This window comes from Oncorhynchus tshawytscha, linkage group LG24 (assembly GCF_018296145.1).
Source record: "Oncorhynchus tshawytscha isolate Ot180627B linkage group LG24, Otsh_v2.0, whole genome shotgun sequence".
Taxonomy (NCBI): Eukaryota; Metazoa; Chordata; class Actinopteri; order Salmoniformes; family Salmonidae; genus Oncorhynchus; species Oncorhynchus tshawytscha.
Window position 1 is genome coordinate 34,178,341 of NC_056452.1, and position 24,125 is coordinate 34,202,465.

Genomic DNA, 24,125 nt, shown 5'->3' on the forward strand with positions numbered 1-24,125 from the left:
TCTAGAGACGTTTAAACCAGTTTATGTCACCGCATATGTGGGAGGTGGAACTAAATGGTAGGTTAAGGCATATTGAGCAGGGCTAGAGGCTCTACAGTGAAATAAGACAGTAATGGACGAGGCATATTGATATTAGAGAGAGGCATGCGTAGCCAAGTGATCATAGGGGTCACGTTGTACAAACTGGCAAGAGCTTTCCGAGCTAAATGTTAGCTGATGACCTCTAGCAGTGGTTAGCTGACTAGTAGCTAGTGAGCCGGATAGCTTCTGTTGGGGGATTCTGAATTTCAGGTGAATAATACTTTCGAAAAAAAACAGATCCGCGACCACATTGGGTGAGGCGGGTTGCAGGAGAGTGTTTTAATGTTGGGACAAGACGAGGACAAAATACCTTTATTTTGTCTGACTGCTACGCCATCTTGGATAAAGATATGGGAATTTGTTGAGCGTGAAAAAAAAAACAGGAGCATACCAAACCCTGTTCAGAGACACTTACATTTTTAGTCTTGCCCATTCACCCTCTGAATCGCACACATCCACAATCCATGTCTCAATAGTCTCTAGGCCTATAAATCCTTCTTTAACCTGTCTCCTCCCCTTCATCTACATGGATCGAAGTGGATTTAAAGAGGAAATATGAACCTTTTGTGCGACCCGACCAAGTGATTGGTTATAAATATGTCAATCTCATTGGAAGAAGCTGTAGATCAGTTCTACGGGAAGCTGTAGATCAGTTCTACGGGAAGCTGTAGATCAGTTCTACGGGAAGCTGTAGATCAGTTCTACGGGAAGCTGTAGATCAGCTCTACGGGAAGCTGTAGATCAGGTCTACGGGAAGCTGTAGATCAGGTCTACGGGAAGCTGTAGATCAGTTCTATGGGCACATTTCTATGCTTCCCGTGTTTAAGTTTAGTTTTTGTGTCTCTTTCATTTTCTTCACACTTCGCACAGCTGAATATACAATATGTTTGGTTATTGTAACGTGACTAGGGGGTATTCTAGTTTAATATTTCTATGTTGTGTTCTAGTTATTTTTTCTATGTTGGGTTTTTGTATGATTCCCAATTAGAGGCAGCTGGTAATCGTTGTCTCTAATTGAGGATCATATTTAAGTAGCTATTTTTCCCACCTGTGTTTGTGGTATATTATATTTTGTGTTTGTGCATGTGCACCACATAGTCACGACCTTTTGTGGCACCCAAACCCGCATGCGGGAGCGTAATCATCTCCTGAAACTAATTAGCATAACGCAACGGACATAAATATCCCTAGAAAATTGTCCTATTCATGAAAATCACGAATGAAATATATTGAGACACAGCTTAGCCTTTTGTTTATCACCCTGTCATCTCAGATTTTCAAAATATGCTTTACAGCCAACGCTAGACAAGCATTTGTGTAAGTTTATCGATAGCCTAGCATAGCATTATGCCTTGCTAGCAGCAGGCAACCTTGTCACGGAAATCAGAAAAGCAATCAAATTCAATCATCTACCTTTGATGAACTTCGGATGTTTTCACTCACGAGACTCCCAGGTAGATAGCCAAAGTTCACTTCTTCCCAAAATATTATTTTTGTAGGCGAAACAGCTCCGTTTGTTCTTCACGTTTGGCTGAGAAATCTCCCAGTAATTGCGGTCACCACAACTCCCAAATTTTTTCCAAATTAGCTCCATAATATCGACAGAAACATGGCAAACGTTGTTTAGAATCCATCCTCAAGGTGTTTTTCTAATATCTATTTGATAATATATCCGTCGGGACAATTAATTTTTCTCTAGGACCGATTGTAGTAATGGCTACCTCTGCACTTTACCTGAGAATCTCTCTCGGAGCCACCATGTGACCACTTACGCAATGTGGCCGCCTGCGGCTATTCTTCAACAGAAATGCGTAAAACTACGTCACAATGCTGTAGACACCTTGGGGAATACGTAGAAAGCGTAAGCTCGTTGATGGTACATTCACAGCTGAATAGGGAGTCATTGGAACGCAGCGCTTTCAAAACCTGGGGCACTTCCGGATTGGATTTTTCTCAGGCTTTCGCCTGCAACATCAGTTCTGTTATACTCACAGACAATATCTTTACAGTTTTGGAAACTTTAGAGTGTTTTCTATCCTAAGCTGTCAATTATATCCATATTCTAGCATCTTTTCCTGACAAAATATCCCGTTTAAAACGGGAACGGTTTTTTTCAAAAATGAAATGAAATGAAAAAATGAATGAAAATACTAAACCCTAGAGTTCCAAGAGGTTTTTAAGTTGTTAATTAATTTGATTTATTGTTTTTTCAAAAATGTCACTTTGAAATAAATATGTGGAACTCAACATCCGCTGCACCTTGGTCCTGTTCTTACGACAACCGTAACAGTTATGGAAAATACAATTCACAGTGGTTTAGAGGGTACAGTGATTCTCTACACTCTACATGCTTGTTTTGTCACATAAACTGAAGTTAGTCAAACTATTAGAAATGTAGCAACCAGGAAACAGTGGAGCACGTTCTGCGTAGTGCATCTTTAACAGGTGACATCAATAAGGGAGATGTCACCTGGTCAGTCTATGTCAGGGAAAGATCAGGTGTTCATAATGTTAGGTATAGTCAGTGTACAGGATATAGGAAATAGGATGTTGTTTGGGACAGCCAAAGACTGGGTCATTTAGCAGCATGTGTTACAGATGAAAGATGACATCATCACAGTTAAGATGACAGAACCAATCAGGTGCCTTGCTGTGACACACTTTAGAGCATGCTTCCGGTTATCTGCACACGCACACACTGTAGTAGAGACTCACTGTAGTAGAGACACACTGTAGTAGAGACTCACTGTAGTAGAGACTTGGCATGCTGCTTCAGCACACTAATCCATTTACCTGTTCTGCACTCTGGCGATACATTTTTCTCTTTAAACTACCCAGAGTATTTTCCCACAGACCCTGGCAGCACCTCCAAAAGGTTTTAGGTGGCTGAGAGAGAGTGGGGTAGAGAGAGATATGGAGAGACGGGTAGAGAGAGAGAGAGTTAGAGAGAGAGAGAGAGAAAGAGAGGGTAAAGAGAGGGGTAGAGAGAGAGAGAGAGAGAGATAGTTAGAGGTGTAGAAAGAGAGAGATAGAGAGAGAAAAAGAGAGGGGTAGAGAGAGAGAGAGGGGTAGAGAGAGGGGGTTGAGAGAAGATAGTGAGAGGGGTAGAGAGAGATAGAGGTTGAGAGAAAGATAGAGATAGAGGGGGGGTAGAAGAGAAAGAGAGGGGTAGAGAGAGAAGTATTTTTCTCTCAGAGATAGAGGGGTAGAGGGGTAGGAGAGAGAGAGAGAGGGGGAGAGATAGGAAAAAGAGAGAGAGGGAGAGGCAGAGGTAGAGAGAGAGCGGGGGGAGAGAGAAAGATAGAGATAGAGGGGTATAGAGTGAGAGATAGAGGGGTAGGGAGAGAGAGAGAGAGAGAGAGGGAGAGAGGGGTAGAGAGAGAGGGGTAGGAAGAGAAAGAGAGGGGTAGAGAGAGAGAGCGAGAATATTTTTCTCTCAGAGATAGAGGGGTAGAGAGAGAGGTAGAGAGAGAGTCAGGTAGGTACAGGGGTCAGGAGAGATAAACAGGGGAGAAAAGGTAGAGGAGAGAGGGAGAGGGAGAGGCAGAGGTAGAGACAGTGAGAGCGAGAGGGAGAGAGAAAGAAAGAGAGAGGGAGAGACGGGGGAGAGATAGACGGGGAGAAAAAGAGAGGGAGAGGGAGAGGCAGAGAGAAAGAAAGAGAGAGGGAGAGAGAAAGAAAGAGAGAGGGAGAGGTAGAAAAGAGAAAGTATGGAAATTAAGGCAAGAAAGGATAGCTGGAAACAGCTGAGAAGGGCATGTGGAAGTGGACACCCACTGCTATGATTGAAACAAATACAGAGGGTTGAAACAGTGTTTCAGGACAATGGACAGTCCAGTCAGGTAGGTATAGAGTGGTCAGGACAGTCAGGTAGGTACAGAGTGGTCAGGACAGTCAGGTAGGTACAGAGTGGTCAGGACAGTCAGGTAGGTAGAGAGTGGTCAGGACAGTCAGGTAGGTACAGAGTGGTCAGGACAGTCAGGTAGGTATAGAGTGGTCAGGACAGTCAGGTAGGTACAGAGTGGTCAGGACAGTCAGGTAGGTACAGAGTGGTCAGGACAGTCAGGTAGGTAGAGAGTGGATAGTCCAGTCAGGTAGGTACAGAGTGGTCAGGACAGTCAGGTAGGTACAGAGTGGTCAGGACAGTCAGGTAGGTACAGAGTGGTCAGGACAGTCAGGTAGGTATAGAGTGGTCAGGACAGTCAGGTAGGTACAGAGTGGTCAGGACAGTCAGGTAGGTACAGAGTGGTCAGGACAGTCAGGTAGGTACAGAGTGGTCAGGACAGTCAGGTAGGTACAGAGTGGTCAGGACAGTCAGGTAGGTAGAGAGTGGATAGTCCAGTCAGGTAGGTATAGAGTGGTCAGGACAGTCAGGTAGGTATAGAGTGGTCAGGACAGTCAGGTAGGTACAGAGTGGTCAGGACAGTCAGGTAGGTACAGAGTGGTCAGGACAGTCAGGTAGGTATAGAGTGGTCAGGACAGTCAGGTAGGTACAGAGTGGTCAGGACAGTCAGGTAGGTACAGAGTGGTCAGGACAGTCAGGTAGGTACAGAGTGGTCAGGACAGTCAGGTAGGCATAGAGTGGTCAGGACAGTCAGGTAGGTACAGAGTGGACAGTCCAGTCAGGTAGGTATAGAGTGGTCAGGACAGTCAGGTAGATATATATGAGAGGAGGTCTGTGGTTCTTACCCTGTGGACAGGCTCTGTGCTCTCCTCCTCACCCACCCTAAGATTAGCCTCCATCACCTCCACATGACTGTCTCCTTGGTTCCCCAAGCTGAGGATGAGGTTGACAGTACCCCCCAGGTCCACACTGCCTCCAAGGCTGAGGGTAGGGCTGTTCTTGACAGTGCCCCCTAGGTAGACCATTCCCCCCTGGTTCCCCAGGCGAACCCCCTGGCCCCCCAGCCTAACCTTAGGGCTGCTGTTGACTGAGGTGCCCCCTAGGCTCATGGTGCCCCCCAGGCAGAGGGCTGGGCTGCTGGGCTCTTTTAAGACCAGGCAGGGGGATTGGTGGGTCTCTGGGGGAGAGGTGAGGCCCCTTAGAGGCCCTGTGTTGCTGTTCATCACCTGATAGCCATCCTCTTGGTCCTTCCAACTTTGCTGGTCTGTTGCGGGACAGTACAGACTGTCTATTTTCCTCAGTCTGTCCTCAAAGACACTCAGTGCAGGGGTAAAGTGGGTCTCTGGCTGAGCAGGGGTACTGTGGGTCTCTGGCTGAGCAGGGGTACTGTGGGTGGAAAAGGCTGTGTTGATATCTGCTCCTGTGGTCTCTGAGTAGATGTTGTCTCTAGTGAACTCTTCTGTGGTCTCTGAGTAGATGTTGTCTCTAGTGGACTCTACTGTGGTCTCTGAGTAGATGTTGTCTCTAGTGGACTCTACTGTGGTCTCTGAGTAGATGTTGTCTCTAGTGGACTCTACTGTGGTCTCTGAGTAGATGTTGTCTCTAGTGGACTCTACTGTGGTCTCTGAGTAGATGTTGTCTCTAGTGGACTCTACTGTGGTCTCTGAGTAGATGTTGTCTCTAGTGGACTCTACTGTGGTCTCTGAGTAGATGTTGTCTCTAGTGGACTCTACTGTGGTCTCTGAGTAGATGTTGTCTCTAGTGGACTCTACTGTGGTCTCTGAGTAGATGTTGTCTCTAGTGGACTCTACTGTGGTCTCTGAGTAGATGTTGTCTCTAGTGGACTCTATTGTGGTCTCTGAGTAGATGTTGTCTCTAGTGGACTCTACTGTGGTCTTTGAGTAGATATTATCTCCAGGAGTCTGCTCTGTTGGGGGCTCAGAGTCGATAAGATCTTCATTAGGTTCATTCTCGTTATTCCTGCGTTGACTCCTCTGGTGTTTCTGGTCTCTCCAGTGGACCAACATCCATCCCAGCATGGACCTCAACTCCTCCAGACGCTCATGGATCTAGAGGAATGATCAATCATTCAATCAATGAATCAGTCAACCAGTCAATCAGTCAACCAATCATTCAGTCAACCAGTCAACCAGTCAGTCAGTCAACCAATTAGTCAGTCAACCAATCAGTCAGTCAACCAGTCAACCAGTCAACAAGTCAATCAATCGACTGACTAACGTTTAGACCAGGGCTGAAAAAGTTATTTTCTTTCAATTAGTGACCAATTAAGCCATAGCCAACCAGGTGAGAGGAGTTCCTAACTGATCAATTAAGACCTAGACAACCAGGTGAGAGGAGTTCCAAACTCATCAATTAAGACCTAGACAAGCAGGTGGGAGGAGTTCCTAACTCACCACTACACAAATAGAGACCTAAGACAACAACATATGATGGCAGCAACACATCACAACACAGCATGGTAGCAACACCACATGACAACATTTTGGTAGCAACACAACATGCCAGCAGGACCACATGGTAGCAGCACAAAACATGGTACAAACATTATTGGGCACAGACAACAGCACAAAGGCAAGAAGGTAGATACAACAATACATCACATGAATCCGTCATGACTTTCGGTAAGAGTGTCCATGATTGAGTCTTTGAATGAAGAGATTGAGATAAAACCGTCCAGTTTGAGTGTTTGTTGCAGCTCGTTCCAGTTGCGAGCTGCAGCAAACTGAAAAGAGTAGAGACCCAGGGATGTGTGCTTTGGGGACCTTTAACAGAATGTGACTGGCAGAACGGGTGTTGTATGTGGAGGATGAGGGCTGCAGTAGCTATCTCAGATAGGGGGGAGTGAGGCCTAAGAGGGTTTTATAAATAAGCATCAACCAGTGGGTGTTGTGACGGGTATACAGAGATGACCAGTTTACAGAGGAGTATAGAGTGCAGTGATGTGTCCTATAAGAAGCATTGGTGGTAAATCTGATGACCGAATGGTAAGGAACATCTAGCCGCTCGAGAGCACCCTTACCTGCCGATCTACAAATTACATCTCCATAATCGAGCATGGGTAGGATGGTCATCTGAATCAGATTTAAAGTTTGTCAGCTGGGGTGAAAGAGGAGCGATTACGATAGAGAAAACCAAGTCTATAGTTAACCTTAGCCTGCAGCTTTGATATGTGCTGAGAGAAGGACAGTGCACCGTCTAGCCATACTCCCAAGTACTTGTATGAGGTGACTACCTCAAACTCTAAACCCTCAGAGGTAGTAATCACACCTGTGGGGAGAGGGGCATTCTTCTTACCAAACCATATCACCATGGCTGCCTTCCAAGCAATAGGAACCTCCCCAGAGAGGAAACACATGTTAAAAAGGATTGAGATAGGCGCTGACAGGGGCTGCAACCTTAAAGAAAAAAGGTCCTAAACAACCAGGTGAGGGGAGGTCCTAGACAACCAGGTGATGGGAGGTCCTAGACAACCAGGTGAGGGGAGGTCCTAACTAATCAATGACCTTAATTGATCAATCAAGTAGAAGGGAGGAGTGAAAACCCGTAGACACTCTGCCCTCCATGGAATTGACACCTCTGTGTTAGACAGCTGGGGCTACGTTTACACAGTTAACCCTGGTCTTTTGACCAATCACATCAGATCTTTTTCAGAGCTGATCTGATTGGTCCTAAGATCAAATAAGGTAAAAAAATATCAGCATTGGGCTGCCTGTGTAAATACAGCCATAGTTACAAAAAGAAACAGAACCCTATAGTGTATTATATTTCTCCCAGGGGTTGTGCGACTCAATGTTAACCCTACCATCTGAACCAACCAATCTACAACAAAAAAACAATCAACCAACCAATCAACCAACCAACCAATCTACAACAACAAAACAATCAACCAATCAACCAACCAACCAACCAACCAACCAACCAACCAATCAACCAACCAACCAATGTACAACAAAAAAACAATCAATCAACCAACCAACCAACCAACCAAGTAGACCCTACCATGTTGGCCAGGTGGTGCTCAGCGTTCAGCAGGTTCCTCCCTGCAGCATCCAGCTCCTCCAACTCCTCCAACTTCCTGTCTATCTGGACGTCCATCTCCATCTCCGCAGCCATTGGCTCCTGGTCGTCCCTCCCACAATGCAACACTCTCTCAGAGAAAATACACTCCCGGGTGTCCTCCATCCACGATCTGTCCATTCAAAAGGGCGGAGGGGGAAAAGGAAGACGGTGAGTATAAAGCCATGAACAGGACATGACATGATGATGATGGTAACCAGACCACAAATACTCTACGGAACCCAGAACCACAGAACTAACAGAACTATAGAACCCATGGATATAAGGATAACTATACCGACCTCCCCAACACGTGTTACATTACTGACAAAGCCTGCCTGACAGACTAGTACATCCTGTTATGATCTGAAACAGCTAACAGGCTCCAGTCACAGTGACTCTCGGCAGGCTACAGTGGGATTATGAAAGAATCTATATTCAACTTTTTCTCCATTCCTATCTCCTCACCTCCTTCTCAAAACTATTGGAGGAGTGTGTCCAAAATCTCTACACCCTTTTCTCCAATGGGGTTTGAGAATGAGGCGAGGAGAGAGGATGCAAGAAGTCCAAGAAAGATGAATTGAGAAAGAGCCCCTGATCGAGCCAGAAGGGGCCAGTATGGTTTATATCATCTGCTTACATCATGGCCAGGTAGGTCCTGAAGAAGTCCTGCAGGTGAACAAACTGTCGTAATCGGTCTCTGTTCCCCTCTACGTTCCTCCTTAATTCCCTCCATACCCCCAGGGCTCCCTGCACCTCCACCGCCAGGAAGGTCACTCTCTCTGGGCATAGCTCCTCTAGATAACCAGTCTGTCTCTGGAGCTCCTCCACCTCTTCCTTCAGCACAGCATAATTCACCTACAGGGAACAATGACAACAGGTTGAATTATTATATGGATGGAAGGAAGGAAGGAAGGATGGATGGAAGGATGGATGGATGGAAGGATGGATTGAAGGAAGGAAGGATGGAAGGAAGGATGGAAGGAAGGATGGATGGGAGGATGGAAGGAAGGAAGGAAGGATGGAAGGAAGGAAGGAAGGAAGAACGGAAGGATGAATGGGAGGATGGAAGGAAGGAAGGAAGGAAGGAAGGAAGGAAGGAAGGAAGGAAGGAAGGAAGGAAGGAAGGAAGGAAGGAAGGAAGGAAGGAAGGAAGGAAGGAAGGAAGGACGAACGGAAGGAAGGAAGGAAGGAAGGAAGGAAGGAAGGAAGGAAGGAAGGAAGGAAGGAAGGAAGGAAGGAAGGAAGGAAGGAAGGAAGGAAGGAAGGACAGAAGGAAGGACAGGTGGATATACGGATGGACGGATGGATAGCCGCGTGTGTGAGAGGTGTTATATAGACTTCTCAGTCTGGGGAATACGGTATGAATGGAGAAGAACCATATGTTAGACATATTCAAGCCGTTCTGTTGTTTCAATCTGAACCAGTAGTTAATAGCGGTGTAGTCTCGATGGGAGTGACACTTCATAATGTTTTTCTGTTAATGGCTGATCAATGACGGCACAGTTATTTCAGTATGTTAGATCCCATTTGGTCCTGTTGTTCTCACTGGGTCCAGATTCCAGACAGTGATGTGTGTGTTTTCAGTCTGGGGGGGGTACGGTATGACTTATGTCAAACACACAGCTGTCTGGACTGGACACACACACACCACCCACTAAACCTCAAACTCTTGTGACAGACACACCAACACACACACGCACACACAAACACACACCCTTGGTGGACAATAAACTCTGTGTGTGATGGCATGTTGTAATTCACATCCTTAATGGAACAGAAATCAGGGTTGGTTCTTGCTTGCTGATTGGCTCAATGGTCTCTGTGGGTCGGTGTGGAGTGAGAAACTCTGACACAACAGGAAACAGACAGCTTGTGAAACAAGGTGAAGGGAGGAGGAGAGAGGAGGGAGGGCTTCCCTTGTTCCACAACAGCCATTGTATCCTATTACACAATGACCATTACCCAACACCAATGGAATATCAAGTTACAGTAAAGGAACTGGGTCAATTCCACAGTGTGTTTCAAGACCTGGAGTTTTCTGAAAACCTCTACTTTGTTCCTTCAATGACAGAACAGGAAGACGTTAGAGAGTTGAAGTGTCTAGTCCCTCTAGGTGGTCTATCTGATCCTCTAGTCCTCTAGTCCCTCTAGGTGGTCTATCTGATCCTCTAGTCCTCTAGTCCCTCTAGGTGGTCTATCTGCTCCTCTAGTCCCTCTAGGTGGTCTATCTGCTCCTCTAGTCCCTCTAGCTGGTCTATCTGCTCCTCTAGTCCTCTCCTCTAGTCCTCTAATCCCTCTAGCTGGTCTATCTGCTCCTCTAGTCCTCTAATCCCTCTAGGTGGTCTATCTGCTCCTCTAGTCCTTCTAGGTGGTCTATCTGCTCCTCTAGTCCTTCTAGGTGGTCTATCTGCTCCTCTAGTCCCTCTAGGTGGTCTATCTGCTCCTCTAGTCCTCTAGTCCATATAGGTGGTCTATCTGCTCCTCTAGTCCTCTAGTCCTCTAGTCCCTCTAGGTGGTCTATCTGCTCCTCTAGTCCCTCTAGCTGGTCTATCTGCTCCTCTAGTCCTCTAATCCCTCTAGGTGGTCTATCTGCTCCTCTAGTCCTTCTAGGTGGTCTATCTGCTCTTCTAGTCCTTCTAGGTGGTCTATCTGCTCCTCTAGTCCTTCTAGGTGATCTATCTGCTCCTCTAGTCCCTCTAGGTTGTCTATCTGCTCCTCTAGTCCTCTAGTCCTTCTAGGTGGTCTATCTGCTCCTCTAGTCCTCTAATCCCTCTAGGTGGTCTATCTGCTCCTCTAGTCCTCTAATCCCTCTAGGTGGTCTATCTGCTACCTCTAGTCCTCTAGTCCTTCTAGGTGGTCTATCTGCTCCTCTAGTCCTTCTAGGTGGTCTATCTGCTCCTCTCGTCCTTCTAGTCCTTCTAGGTGGTCTATCTGCTCCTCTAGTCCTTCTAGGTGGTCTATCTGCTCCTCTAGTCCTCTAGTCCTTCTAGGTGGTCTATCTGCTCCTCTAGTCCTCTAGTCCCTCTAGGTGGTCTATCTGCTCCTCTAGTCCTTCTAGGTGGTCTATCTGCTCCTCTAGTCCTCTAGTCCCTCTAGTCCCTCTAGTCCTATAGTCCCTCTAGGCCTCTAGTCCTTCTAGGCCTCTAGTCCCTCTAGTCCCTCTAGTCCCTCTAGTCCTCTAGTCCCTCTAGTCCTCTAGTCCTCTAGTCCCTCTAGTCCTCTAGTCCTCTAGTCCCTCTAGTCCTCTAGTCCTCTAGTCCTCTAGTCCTCTAGTCCCTCTTGTCCTCTAGTCCCTCTAGTCCTCTAGTCCATCCAGTCCTCTAGTCCCTCTGGTCCTCCAGGCCTCTAGTCCCTCGAGTCCCTCTAGTCCTCTAGTCCTCTAGTCCCTCTAGTCCCTCCAGTCCTCTAGTCCTCTAGTCCCTCTAGTCCTCCAGTATTCTAGTCCCTCTAGTCCCTCTAGTCCTCTAGTCCCTCTAGTCCTCTTGTCCCTCTAGTCCTCTAGTCCCTCTAGTCCTCTAGTCCTCTAGTCCCTCTAGTCCTCTAGTCCTCTAGTCCTCTAGTCCCTCTTGTCCTCTAGTCCTCTAGTCCTCTAGTCCATCCAGTCCTCTAGTCCCTCTGGTCCTCTAGTCCCTCTAGTCCTAGTCCTCTCAGTCCCTCTAGTCCTCTAGTCCCTCGAGTCCCTCTAGTCCCTCTAGTCCCTCCAGTCCTCTAGTCCTCTAGTCCCTAGTCCTCTAGTCCTCTAGTCCTCTTGTCCCTCTAGTCCTCTAGTCCTCTAGCCCTCTAGTCCTCTAGTCCTTCCAGTCCCTCTAGTCCCTCTAGTCCTCTAGTCCCTCTAGTCCCTCTAGTCCTTCTAGTCCTCTAGTCCCTCTAGTCCCTCTAGTCCCTCCCTAGTCCTCCAGTCCCTCTAGTCCTCTAGTCCCTCTAGTCCTCTAGCCCCCCTCACCTCTAGGTGGTCTTGTTGTTCCTCTATCTCCCCCCTCACCTCTAGGTGGTCTTGCTGTTCCTCTAGTCCCCCTCCCTCTAGGTGGTCTTGATGTTCCTCTAGCCCACCCCTCACCTCTAGGTGGTCTTGATGTTCCTCTAGCCCCCCTCACCTCTAGGTGGTCTTGCTGTCCCTCTAGCTCCCCCTCCCTCTAGGTGGTCTTGCTGTTCCTCTAGCCCCCGTCCCTCACCTCTAGGTGGTCTTGCTGTTCCTCTAGCCCCCCAGTATTCTAGTCACCTCTAGGTGGTCTTGCTGGTCCTCTAGCCCCCCCTCACCTCTAGGTGGTCTTGCTGTTCCTCTAGCCCCCCTCACCTCTAGTGGTCTTGCTGTTCCTCTATCCCCCTCACCTCTAGGTGGTCTTAGTTCCTCTAGCCCCCTCACCTCTAGGTGGTCTTGCTGTTCCTCTCCCCCCCAGTCACCTCTAGGTGGCCTTGCTCTTCCTCTAGCCCCCCCCTCACCTCTAGGTGGTCTTGCTGTTCCTCTAACCCCCCTCACCTCTAGGTGGTCTTGCTGTCCCTCTAGCTCCCCCCTCACCTCTAGGTGGTCTTGCTGTTCCTCTAGCCCCCCCCCTCACCTCTAGGTGGTCTTGCTGTTCCTCTAGCCCCCCCCTCACCTCTAGGTGGTCTTGCTGGTCCTCTAGCCCCCCCTCACCTCTAGGTGGTCTTGCTGTTCCTCTCCCCCCTCACCTCTAGGTGGTCTTGCTCTTCCTCTAGCCCCCCCTCACCTCTAGGTGGTCTTGCTGTTCCTCTAGCCCCCCTCACCTCTAGGTGGTCTTGCTGTTCCTCTAGCCCCCTCACCTCTAGGTGGTCTTGCTGGTCCTCTAGCCCCCTCACCTCTAGGTGGTCTTGCTGTTCCTCTAGCCCCCTCACCTCTAAGTGGTCTTGCTGTTCCTCTATCCCCCTCACCTCTAGGTGGTCTTGCTGTTCCTCTAGCCCCCTCACCTCTAGGTGGTCTTGCTGTTCCTCTCCCCCTCACCTCTAGGTGGTCTTGCTCTTCCTCTAGCCCCCCCTCACCTCTAGGTGGTTTTGCTGTTCCTCTCCCCCTCACCTCTAGGTGGTCTTGCCCTTCCTCTAGCCCCCCCACACCTCTAGGTGGTCTTGCTGTTCCTCTAGCCCCCTCACCACCTCTAGGTGGTCTTGCTGTTCCTCTAACCCCCTCACCTCTAGGTGGTCTTGCTGTTCCTCTAGCCCCCCTCACCTCTAGGTGATCTTGCTGTTCCTCTAGCCCCCCCCTCACCTCTAGGTGGTATTGCTGTCCCTCTAGCCCCCTCACCTCTAGGTGGTCTTGCTGTTCCTCTAGCCCCCCTCACCTCTAGGTGGTCTTGCTGTTCCTTCAGTCCCTCTAGTCCACATTGTTCTGGTTCACAGCGCATGGCCATGTCTTTCTCTCTCTGTAGGAGTTCCTGGTTCAGCTCTCTACTGCAGCACAGACTGTCCTCCACACGCACTGACAGCAAAGCCAGCTGAGACAGCAGAGGGAGACTAGGGTCAGTCATGGGATTGGTTTATTCTGTCAAGTAAACAAACTAAAGGAAACCGTTTTCACTGTTCTTCTGCAACAACCATGTTGCCATGGATACTGTACAGTAGATGTGAGACCAACCACTAGACCTTCACAATACCAGAACCTGTCGGCCCTCCCGGGCCGTCCTACCTGTCGGACCATAGTCTGGATGGCTTGCTCATGGATGTGATTCTGTGATCGTCCTCTCTCTCTGACCGTGTCATTCAACATCTCCACTGCCTCCTGCAGCTCCTCTACAGGGTTTCCCAGCGGCTCCATCAGGGGCTCCCCACCACCGCTTCCACCCCCATCACCCAGCAGGGTAAGAGCTGAGCTGATCTCACCGTGGAGAGGCTGGGAGACAAACACAGGAGGTGTTTTACCCTCGGGTACCTAAGGCAGTATGTTGTGTGGTGTGACTTCATGCAGGTAAAACTCTGTGCCTCACCTGTCCAAGGTTACTGCTGTAGCCCCTACCCCTGGCCTTCTGGGTCTCCTCTAGCTCCACCCTCTCCTCTAGCTCCACCCGCTCCAGAAACTCTGTCAGCATCCTGGTGTCCTGCAGCGACGAACTCTGCTGGGTCAACGCGGTCTGGACACGTTGGTACCTGGTGACACAGAGTACAGCAACATTCAACACTTAACCTACAATAAAGGCCAGTCAGTCTGTGGTGAGGCTGAGATGCTTTAGGCTCTGGCTTGTGTATTAGACTTCAGTCTCTCTGTCTATTAACACATAGAGCCAGACTGTTAAAGACACCAAGCCTCCTGTCTATTAACACATAGAGCCAGACTGTTGAAGACACCAAGCCTCCTGTCTATTAACACATAGAGCCAGACTGTTAAAGACACCAAGCCTCCTGTCTATTAACACATAGAGCCAGACTGTTAAAGACACCAAGCCTCCTGTCTATTAACACATAGAGCCAGACTGTTAAAGACACCAAGCCTCCTGTCTATTAACACATAGAGCCAGACTGTTAAAGACACCAAGCCTCCTGTCTATTAACACATAGAGCCAGACTGTTAAAGACACCAAGCCCCCTGTCTATTAACACATAGAGCCAGACTGTTAAAGACACCAAGCCTCCTGTCTATTAACACATAGAGCCAGACTGTTAAAGACACCAAGCCCCCTGTCTATTAACACATAGAGCCAGACTGTTAAAGACACCAAGCCCCTGTCTATTAACACATAGAGCCAGACTGTTAAAGACACCAAGCCTCCTGTCTATTAACACATAGAGCCAGACTGTTGAAGACACCAAGCCTCCTGTCTATTAACACATAGAGCCAGACTGTTAAAGACACCAAGCCTCCTGTCTATTAACACATAGAGCCAGACTGTTAAAGACACCAAGCCTCCTGTCTATTAACACATAGAGCCAGACTGTTAAAGACACCAAGCCTCCTGTCTATTAACACATAGAGCCAGACTGTTAAAGACACCAAGCCTCCTGTCTATTAACACATAGAGCCAGACTGTTAAAGACACCAAGCCTCCTGTCTATTAACACATAGAGCCAGACTGTTAAAGACACCAAGCCTCCTGTCTATTAACACATAGAGCCAGACTGTTAAAGACACCAAGCCTCCTGTCTATTAACACATAGAGCCAGACTGTTAAAGACACCAAGCCTCCTGTCTATTAACACATAGAGCCAGACTGTTAAAGACACCAAGCCTCCTGTCTATTAACACATAGAGCCAGACTGTTAAAGACACCAAGCCACCTGTCTATTAACACATAGAGCCAGACTGTTAAAGACACCAAGCCTCCTGTCTATTAACACATAGAGCCAGACTGTTAAAGACACCAAGCCACCTGTCTATTAACACATAGAGCCAGACTGTTAAAGACACCAAGCCTCCTGTCTATTAACACATAGAGCCAGACTGTTAAAGACACCAAGCCTCCTGTCTATTAACACATAGAGCCAGACTGTTAAAGACACCAAGCCTCCTGTCTATTAACACATAGAGCCAGACTGTTAAAGACACCAAGCCTCCTGTCTATTAACACATAGAGCCAGACTGTTAAAGACACCAAGCCTCCTGTCTATTAACACATAGAGCCAGACTGTTGAAGACACCAAGCCTCCTGTCTATTAACACATAGAGCCAGACTGTTAAAGACACCAAGCCACCAACCATAAATAAAAGGTGGTGGAGGGGAGCCAGAGGCAGAAGGGCCAATGGTTTCAACAGGTAGAAGAGTTCTCCTTCTCTCTCTCTCTCTCTCTCTCTCTCTGTATCTCTCTGTATCTCTCTCTCTCTCTGTAGCTCTCTCTCTCTCTAAGTATCTCTCTCTCTCTCTGCTCTCTTCTCTCTCTGCCCCCTCTCTCTACCATCCTCTCTCTCTCTGTCTCCCCCTCTCTCTGCTCTCTTCTCTCTCTGCTCTCTTCTCTCTCTCTCTGTAGCTCTCTGTCTCTCTCTCTCTCTGCGCTCTCTCTCTCTCTCTCTCTCCCCCTCTCTCTACCATCCTCTCTCTCTCTCTGTCTCCCCTCTCTCTGCTCTCCCCCCTCTCTCTACCATTCTCTCTCTCCCTCCTCTCTCTACCATTCTCTCTCTCTCTGTCTCCCCCTCTCTCTGCTCTCTTCTCTCTCTCCCTCCTCTCTCTACCATTCTCTCTCTCTCTCTCCCCCCTCTCTCTACCATCCTCTCTCTCTCCCCCCTCTCTCTCTCTCTGCCCCCTCTCTCTACCACCTCTCTCTGTCTCCCCTCTCTCTGCTCTCTTCTCTCTCTCCCCCTCTCTCTACCATTCTCTCTCTCTCTGTCTCCCCCTCTCTCTGCTCTCTTCTCTCTCTCCCCCCTCTCTACCATCCTCTCTCCCCACCTCTCTACCATTCTCTCTCTCCCCCTCTCTCTCTCTCTCTCCCCCTCTCTCTTCTCTCTTCTCTCTCTCTCCCCCTCTCTCTACCATTCTCTCTCTCCCCCCTCTCTCTACCATCCTCTCTCCCTCGCTCTACCATTCTCTCTCTCCCCTCTCTCTACCATCCTCTCTCCCCACCTCTCTCTACCATCCTCTCTCCCCACCTCTCTCTACCATTCTCTCTCTCCCCCTCTCTCTCTCTCTGCCCCCTCTACCATTCTCTCTCTCCCTCCTCGCTCTACCATTCTCTCTCTCTGTGTCTCCTCCTCTCTCTGCTCTCTTCTCTCTCTCCCCCCTCTCTCTACCATTCTCTCTCTCTCTGTCTCCCCCTCTCTCTGCTCTCTTCTCTCTCTCCCCCTCTCTCTACCATCCTCTCTCTCTCTGTCTCCCCCTCTCTCTGCTCTCTTATCTCTCCTCTCTCTACCATTCTCTCTCTCTCTGTCTCCCCCTCTCTCTGCTCTCTTCTCTCTCTCCCCCTCTCTCTACATTCTCTCTCTCCCCCTCTCTCTGCTCTCTTCTCTCTCTCCCCACCTCTCTCTCTACCATTCTCTCTCTCCCCACCTCTCTCTACCATTCTCTCTCTCCCCCTCTCTCTCTCTCTCTCTCTGCCTCCCCCCCCCTCTCTCTCCAACTTTTGGTTATGATGACATCATTGTATATGTCGGTGGAGTGGATCTCTTAGATGGTCATTGGTTCTGGAACATTCTGGAACATAACAGGTCACTGCTTTCCACCTCACTAAGATGAACACACACCAAGAGGAATACATAAACAATATAACCAGCATACTGTACTGAGATATATATTTACAAGTTATATGAAATATAAATTATTGAAGATAAAACACCACCCATGCAAAACCAAATGTCTTAGTAATGGTGACTCAGAGTAGTCTGTGGTTCACTTCCTGGGTGTTAGTGAAGGGGTAATCTAGCCTCGTGAGAGGATGGGACCCTTGGTCTGAACACATAGACAACCTGTGGGGTGAAACTCCAGTCAGGATTCAAGAGGAGATGTCACTTAGGGTACATTCATGTCTCTCTGTCTCTCTCTGTCTCTCTCTGTCTCTCTCTGTCTCTGTCTCTCTCTGTCTCTCTCTGTCTCTCTCTGTCTCTGTCTCTCTCTCTGTCTCTGTCTCTGTCTCTGTCTCTCTCTGTCTCTGTCTCTCTCTGTCTCTGTCTCTCTCTGTCTCTCTCTGTCTTTCTCTGTCTTTCTCTGTCTCTCTCTGTTTATCTGTGTCTCTCTGTCTCTCTCTCTCCCCCCCACTCTCCCTCTCTCTCTCCCCCTCTCCACCCTGGGTACTCACTTTCTCTCCACCTGGTCCATAAGATCTGGGAGGACCTGTGTGTGGTGTTGTGGCACCTGGAGGCCCTCAGTGTTGGGGTATCCTGGGCACTGACCCTCCCGCTGACCACCCAGCCTGTCCATCTCCTGTCTGAGTGCTGTTAGCTCCATTCCCCGGCAGGATATCTCTGTCTGGAGCAGGCAGCTGTCTCTCACAGCCAGCCTCATGGTCTCTGGGTCTCCTGCCAGCTGGGAGTTCGACATGGACAGCTCTGCTGCCTCCAACCAAGCTTCTATACTACCCAAGGCCTGGAGGAGATGCACTGTCTGGGAGGAGAGGGGATGGGGGGGACTGCAGGTTCAACATCGGTCTAGACTCTAGAAGAAGGGTCAGAGATGTACTGTCTGATAGGAGAGGTTAACTGCAGGGTCAACATCGGTCTAGACTCTAGAAGAAGGGTCTTACCCTAAAGCTCATCTCCTCCCCTGCCTGCAGGTAGAACTGGTTCCTGTGATGTCGTCTCCTTAGCTCCTCCCATAACTCCTCCAGCCGAATCAAGAAGTCCTGGATCTTAGAGTTGCCGGGGTGCTGGGCTCTGATTAACCCTCTACCCTGCTGCAGGTTAGACACAGACAGGAGGTTAGACTAGGGCAGTGCCCGGACCAACCATCTACCCTGCTGCAGGTTAGACAGAGACAGAAGAACTTGTTCCGATTGGTGTTTTTAAATTACTGATGAAGTATTTTGAGGCTGATTCACCTGTCAATGTTTTTAATTTACTGTTTTATGATTTTGTTATACTCTTGTAAATTCTATGTTTTTTAAAATTAGATTACCTGTAGTTTTTCATGTTGTCTGTCTGTAAATGTGTAATGACTTGGTGCTGCGTATCTATTATATTTATTTTAAGATGTAGTTTATGAATGATTTTTCCCAAATACAATGCTTTTAGTTTTAGAAATATTTAGGGCTAATTTATTCCACCCATTTTTTGTTTAAGGGTTGCAGTCGTTTAAAACACGTGGATTTATGGCAACATGAAACTGATCATTCGCGTGAAAGTGAAAGGCGAACCACTGCTTTTAACCAGGGAAAGGTGACCGGAAACATGACCGAATACAAACAGTGTAGCTATTCCCTCCGCAAGGCAATCAAACAAGCTAAGCGTCAGTATAGAGACAAAGTAGAGTCGCAATTCAATGGCTAGACGTATGTGGCAGGGTCTACAGTCAATCAAGGATTACAAAAAGAAAACCAGCCCCGTCGCGGACCAGGATGTCTTGCTCCCAGGCAGACTAAATAACTTTTTTGCCCGCTTTGAGGACAATACAGTGCCACTGACACGGCCCGCAACCAAAACCTGCGGACTCTCCTTCACTGCAGCCGATGTGAGTAAAACATTTAAACGTGTTAACCCTCGCAAGGCTGCAGGCCCAGACGGCATCCCCAGCTGCGTCCTCAGAGCATGCGCAGACCAGCTAGCTGGTGTGTTTACGGACATATTCAATCAATCCGTATCCCAGTCTGCTGTTCCCACATGCTTCAAGAGGGCCACCATTGTTCCTGTTCCCAAGAAAGCTAAGGTAACTGAGCTAAATGACTACCGCCCCGTAGCACTCACTTCCATCATCATGAAGTGCTTTGAGAGACTAGTCAAGGACCATATCACCTCCACCCTACCTGACACCCTAGACCCACTCCAATTTGCTTACCGCCCCAATAGGTCCATAGACAACGCAATCGCAATCACACTGCACACTGCCCTAATCCATCTGGACAAGAGGAATACCTATGTGAGAATGCTGTTCATCAACTACAGCTCAGCATTCAACACCATAGTACCCTCCAAACTCGTCATCAAGCTTGAGACCCTGGGTCTCAACCCCGCCCTGTGCAACTGGGTACTGGACTTCCTGACGGGCCACCCCCAGGTGGTGAGGGTAGGCAACAACATCTCAACCCCGCTGAACCTCAACACTGGGGCCCCACAAGGGTGCGTTCTCAGCCCTCTCCTGTACTCCCTGTTCACCCACGACAGCGTAGCCATGCACGCCTCCAACTCAATCATCAAGTTTGCGGACGACACTACAGTGGTAGGCTTGATTACCAACAACAACGAGATGGCCTACAGGGAGGAGGTGAGGGCCCTCGGAGTGTGGTGTCAGGAAAATAATCTCTCACTCAACGTCAACAAAACAAAGGAGATGATTGTGGACTTCAGGAAACAGCAGAGGGAGCACCCCCCTATCCACATCGACGGGACAGTAGTGGAGAGGGTAGTGAGTTTTAAGTTCCTCGGCGTACACATCACGGACAAACTGAATTGCTCCACCCACACAGACAGTGTTGTGAAGAAGTCACAGCGGCGCCTCTTCAACCTCAGGAGTCTGAAGAAATTTGGCTTGTTACCAAAAGCACTAACAAACTTCTACAGATGCACAATCGAGAGCATCCTGTCGGGCTGTATCACCGCCTGGTACGGCAACTGCTCCACCCACAGCCGTAAGGCTCTCCAGAGGGTAGTGAGGTCTGCACAGCGCATCACCGGGGGTAAACTACCTACCACCCGATGTCACAGGAGGGCCATAAAGATCATCAAGGACAACAACCACCCGAGCCATTGCCTGTTCACCCGCTATCATCCAGAAGGCAAGGTCAGTACAGGTGCATCAAACCAGGGACCGAGAGACTGAAAAACAGCCTCTATCTCAAGGCCATCAGACTGTTAAACAGCCACCACTAACATTGAGTGGCTGCTGCCAACACACTGACCCAACTCCACCCACTTTAATAATGGGAATTGATGGAAATTGATGGAAAAAAATGTGTCACTAGCCACTTTAAACAATGCCACTTAATATAATGTTTATATACCCTACATTACTCATCTCATATGTATATGTATATACTGTACTCTATCATCTACTGCATCTTTATGTAATACATGTATCACTAGCCACTTTAACTATGCCACTTTGTTTACATACTCATCTCATATGTATATGTATATACTGTACTCGATACCATCTACTGCATCTTGCCTAAGCTGCTCTGTACCATCACTCATTCATATATTTATGTACATATACTTTATCTCTTTACACTTGTGTGTATAAGGTAGTAGTTGTGGAATTGTTAGGTTAGATTACTGCATTGTCAGTACAGGTTCATCAAAGCTGGGACAGAGAGACTGAAAAACAACTTCTTTCTCAAAGCCATCAGACTGTTAAACAGCCATCACAAACCGGCTACCACCCGGCTACTCAACCCTGCACCTCAGAGGCTGCTACCAAGAAGAAAACAACAAAAACAATGAAATCAAATCAAATAGTATTTGTCATATGCGCCGAATACAACATGTGTAGACAGCAGCATAAAAAAAGGGGGGTGGTCAATGCAAATAGTCCAGATAGCCATTTGATGAGCTGGTCAGCAGTCTTATGTCTTGGTGGTAGAAGCTGTTAAGAAGTCTTTTGGACCTGGACTTTGCGCTCCGGTACCGCTTGACGTGCGGTAGCAGAGAAAACAGTCTATGACTAAGGTGGCTGGAGTGTTAGACAATTTTTTTAGGGCCTTCTTCTGACACCGCCTAGTATGGAGGTCTTGGATGACAAGAAGCTTGGCCCCAGTGTCCTGGGCCTCTGTAGTTGTGGTCAAAGGCCGAGCAGCAGGTGGTGATGCAACCAGATGCAACCTGCTCTCGATGGTGCAGCTGTATAACTTTTTGAGGATCTGGGGACCCATGCCAAATCTTTTCAGTTTCCTGACAGGGAATAGGCAATGTCATGCCCTCTTCACGACTGTCTTGGTGTGTTTGGACCATGATAGTTTGTCGGTGATGTGGACACCAAGACACTTGTAGGATCTCAACCTGTTCCCCTACAGCCATATCGATGAGAATGGGGGCGTGCCTGGCCCTCCTTTTCCTGTAATCCACAATAATCTCCTTTGTCTTGATCACGTTGAGGGAGAGGTTGTTGTCCTGGCCCCACACTTCTAGGTCTCTGACCTCCCTATAGGCTGTCTCACCGTTGTCTGTGATCAGGCCTACCACCGTTATCGTCAGCAAACTTAATGATGGTGTTGGAGTCGTGCTTGGCCACTCAGTCATGGGTAAACAGGGAGTAGAGGAGGGGACTAAGCATGAACCATTGAGGGGTCCCCGTGTTGAGGATCAACGTGGCAGATGTGTTGTTGCCTACCCTTTGGTCCTGGGTGTGGCCAGTCAGGAAGTCCAGGATCCAGTTGCAGAGGGAGGTGTTTAGTCCCAGGGTTTTTAGCTTAGTGATGAGCTTTGAGGGCACTATGGTGTTGAACGCTGAGCTATAGTCAATGAATAGCATTCTCATTCTCACTCCTCAATGTCCCTTTAGTCGAAGTGGGAAAGGGCAGTGTGGAGTACAATAGAGATTACATCATCTGTGGATCTGTTGGGGATGTATGCAAATTGGGGTGGGTCTAGGGTTTCTGGGATGATGGTCTTGATGAGAGCCATGACCAGCCTTTCAAAGCACTTCATGGCTACAGACATGAGGGCTACGTGTTGTTGGTCATTTAGGCAGGTTACCTTGGTGTTCTTGGGCACAGGTGGTCTGCTTGAAACATGTTGGTATGACAGACTAAGACAGGGACAGATTTAAAATGTCAGTGAAGACACTTGCCAGTTGGTCAGCTCATGCTCACAGTAGATGTCCTGGTACTTCAGCTGGCCCTGCGGCCTTATGAATTTTGACCTGTTGAAAGGTCATGCTCTCATTGGCTATGTCGAGCGTGATCAGACAGGCGTCTGGAACAGCTGGCACTCTCATGCATGTTTCAGTGTTGCTTGCGAGCACAGAAGTTGTTTAGCTCATCTTGTAAGTTTGTGTCACTGGGCTGCTCGCAGCTGAGCTTCCCTTTGTAGTCCGTAATAGTTTGCAAGCCCTGCCACATCCGACGAGCGTCGGAGCCGGTGTAGTAGGATTCAATCTTAGTCCTGTATTTCTTATAAGCGTTCGGGTTAGCGTCCCGCTACTTGAAAGCGGCAGCTCTACCCTTTAGCTCAGTGCGGATGTTACCTATAATCCATGGCTTCTGGTCAGGGTATGTATGTACGGTCACTGTGGGGACAAAGTCATCTATGCACTTATTGATGAAGCTGGTGTCTGATGTGGTGTACTCCTCAATGCCATCGGATGAGTCCTGGAATATATTCAAATCTGTGTTAGCAAAACAGTCCTGTAGCTTAGCATCCACGTCATCTGACCACTTCCGTATTGAGCGAGTCACTGGTACTCCCTGCTTTAGTTTTTGCTTTTAAGCTGGAATCAGGAGGATAGAATTATGGTCAGATTTAGCAAATGGAGGGCGGGGGAGAGCTTTGTACGTATCACTGTGTGTGGAATAAAGGTGGTCTAGAGTTTTTTCCCCTCTTGTTGCACATGTATCATGCTGGCTTGACCAGGGCCCATAGGGAATAAGGTGCCATTTGGCCAAGGCCCATAAGGAATAGGGTGCAATTTGACCAAGGCCCATATGGAATAGGGTGCAATTTGGGACGCAGGTCCTCTTTCTGAACTGCTGCCCTTCCTGGAGAGTACAGCGGCCTGAGTCAGGTGGCCAGACTCTAGGAACTGAAGAACACTACAGTTTGGTGTGAAATGTATCTGTAACTGTCTGTTGCTGTCAGAAGCCCACCAACGGCACAGTAATCATATGGATCATATAAAGCATTATGGTTAAAACCTCTTGCTCCTACCTGGCGCGCAGGCGTCCCATCTAGAGCTCTGGAAATGCAAATGCGCTACGCTAAACGCTAATAGTATTAGTTAAAACGCAAACGTTCATTAAAATACACATGCAGGGTATTGAATTAAAGCTACACTCGTTGTGAATCCAGGCACCAAGTCAGATTTTTAAAATGCTTTTCGGCAAAAGCATGAGAAGCTATTATCTGATAGCATGTAACACCCCAAAAGACCCGCAGGGGATGTAAACAAAATAATTAGCATAGTCGGCGCTACACAAACCGCACAATAAAATATAAAACATTCATTACCTTTGGCCATCTTCTTTGTTGGCACTCCTAGATGTCCCATAATCACTATTGGGTCTTTTTGTCGATTAAATTGGTCCATATATAGCCTAGATATCGATCTATGAAGACTGTGTGATAAACGGAAAAAAATAGCGTTTCATAACGTAACGTCATTTTTTAAAATTAAAAAAGTCGACGATAAACTTTCACAAAACACTTCGAAATACTTTTGTAATGCAACTTTAGGTATTAGTACACGTTAATAAGCGATAAAATTCATCAGGAGGCGATGTAAATTCTATAGGTGTCCGTCTGGAAAAAATGTCCGGAGAAATCTCAACCAAAGCATCCTGCCGGAGACCGGAGGGAATCGGTTCCCTTGGGTCGGTTCGACCAAGAATCAAATCCGAAGCAAATGAGAAGACTCTAGACATCATGTGGAAGCTGTAGGTACTGCAACCT

At 48.1% G+C, this 24,125-nt stretch overlaps 1 protein-coding gene across 10 annotated transcripts in view; it reads right to left on the reverse strand.

Moving 5' to 3' along the window:
* The window catches only part of LOC112223211, a 107,150-nt gene that overhangs the window by 47,071 nt on the left and 35,954 nt on the right, over nt 1–24,125 (reverse strand). For 7 of the 10 annotated variants that reach the window (XM_042305710.1, XM_042305709.1, XM_042305711.1 and 4 more), the window contains 9 exons: nt 18,113–18,262; nt 17,669–17,973; nt 13,939–14,098; nt 13,641–13,844; nt 13,297–13,449; nt 8,643–8,860; nt 7,946–8,135; nt 4,771–5,994; nt 2,875–2,967 (listed from right to left, as the gene is read on the reverse strand). In XM_042305710.1, coding sequence (XP_042161644.1) covers nt 2,875–2,967; nt 4,771–5,994; nt 7,946–8,135; nt 8,643–8,860; nt 13,297–13,449; nt 13,641–13,844; nt 13,939–14,098; nt 17,669–17,973; nt 18,113–18,262 — 2,697 coding nt within the window. Of the gene's footprint in view, nt 1–2,874; nt 2,968–4,770; nt 5,995–7,945; nt 8,136–8,642; nt 8,861–13,296; nt 13,450–13,640; nt 13,845–13,938; nt 14,099–15,641; nt 15,781–17,668; nt 17,974–18,112; nt 18,263–24,125 lie in introns of those variants that run through there. The other 3 variants (XM_042305712.1, XM_042305716.1, XM_042305715.1) reach the window with 3 other exon arrangements.